A 1,531-nucleotide genomic window follows, 5' to 3' on the forward strand; every position below is an offset into this window, starting at 1 on the left:
CCCCGGGCCTCTACCCTCCCACCGACCCCGGGCCTCCACCCTCCCACCGACCCCGGGCCTTGTTGGAGCGAAGCATTAAATGTAAATTGCCAGGCTGAAGTAGCAAGGACATGCACATAAAGAGAAGATGACACCCAGGCCATATGACACCCAGGCTATACTCTATTTCTGAAAGAGTACATTGACCAAGACCACACGTACATTTATGACAGCTGGACGTATTATGGTCAGAAGGATACAGGGAGAAGGATGGAAGCAACATAACTGTTGACTAACACGTGAAACATAAGCATGCAATACATGCATTATTTTTAGGACGTGAAAAGGGTCCTGTCATCATTATAACCTAAAGCAGATATGAGCGTTAGTGGGCGTGAACAAGCAAGCTCTGAGATGAAATGAAAATAATGGAGAAAGGTCAAGAGAAGCTATTTTCATATAGAGGGAGGGGACTCTATACGTTATGCAAAGACAGAAGTCCTATAAAGTCAGGACTCTGTAATATGAGAATTGAGTCTCTTTCCACGGAGGGGCTCAGCTCTGTTATAGGGTCCTTCCATGGAGGGGCTCAGCTCTGTTATAGGGTCCTTCCATGGAGGGGCTCAGCTCTGTTATAGGGTCCTCCATGGAGGGGCTCAGCTCTGTTATAGGGTCCTTCCATGGAGGGGCTCGGCTCTGTTATAGGGTCCTTTCACGGAAGGGCTCAGTTTTGCTACTTTGCATTAAAGTCCATATTGAATTCACAAGTTCTTGTGAGAGTGTTATATTTCTGAGATTCTCCACGACAGCCTCTACGCTCCCACCGACCCCGGGGCCTCTACGCTCCCACCGACCCTCTACGCTCCCACCGACCCCGGGGCCTCTACGCTCCCACCGACCCCGGGGCCTCTACGCTCCCAACGACCCCGGGGCCTCTACGCTCCCAACGACCCCGGGGCCTCTACGCTCCCAACGACCCCGGGGCCTCTACGCTCCCAACGACCCCGGGGCCTCCACGCTCCCACCGACCCCGGGCCTCTACACTCTGTGTTGTGATGAAGCAGAGCAGTAGACATACTGCGGTCTCATCAGAGATGAAATAAAGTACTATATTGAAAACCCATGACAGTCTTTGAGGAACACTAGCATTTGATACCTACAGGTTAATGAATCTGGTACCTTTTCTTCTTCGTGTCCGTAGTCTGACAGGAGGAGTCAGTCTGGGCCTGGCGCAGGTCTGTGTCCAGGAGGATGCCGTGCTGAGACAGCATCTGGGGGTCGTAACCTGCGTCCTCCATCTCCTGCTGCTTACCCACCTGCCACAGGACAGACACAGGGGTCAACGAGCACAGTGGTAGTAGATATACCGCTTGACTTCCTGCCACAGGACAGACACAGGGGTCAAAGAGCACATTGGTAGTAGACATAACGCTTGACTTCCTGCCTGACTAGATGAGCAGGCGTTTCATTAACCAATGGTTGCGTGCCACGGGCGTCAGATGGCTACGTCATACGATGTGGTTAGCTGACATGTTAAACACCTAACAAGATC

General features: G+C 52.1%; 1 protein-coding gene across 4 annotated transcripts in view; it reads right to left on the reverse strand.

The window, feature by feature from the left end:
- The window catches only part of LOC112075291 (4-hydroxyphenylpyruvate dioxygenase-like protein), a 13,946-nt gene that overhangs the window by 7,840 nt on the left and 4,575 nt on the right, over positions 1–1,531 (reverse strand). For 2 of the 4 annotated variants that reach the window (XM_070440849.1, XM_024142315.2), the window contains exon 3: positions 1,159–1,295. In XM_070440849.1, the coding sequence (XP_070296950.1) occupies positions 1,159–1,295 (137 nt within the window). Of the gene's footprint in view, positions 1–1,158; positions 1,296–1,531 lie in introns of those variants that run through there. The other 2 variants (XM_070440848.1, XM_070440847.1) reach the window with 1 other exon arrangement.

Source organism: Salvelinus sp. IW2-2015, unplaced genomic scaffold (assembly GCF_002910315.2).
Source record: "Salvelinus sp. IW2-2015 unplaced genomic scaffold, ASM291031v2 Un_scaffold3069, whole genome shotgun sequence".
NCBI lineage: Eukaryota > Metazoa > Chordata > Actinopteri > Salmoniformes > Salmonidae > Salvelinus > Salvelinus sp. IW2-2015.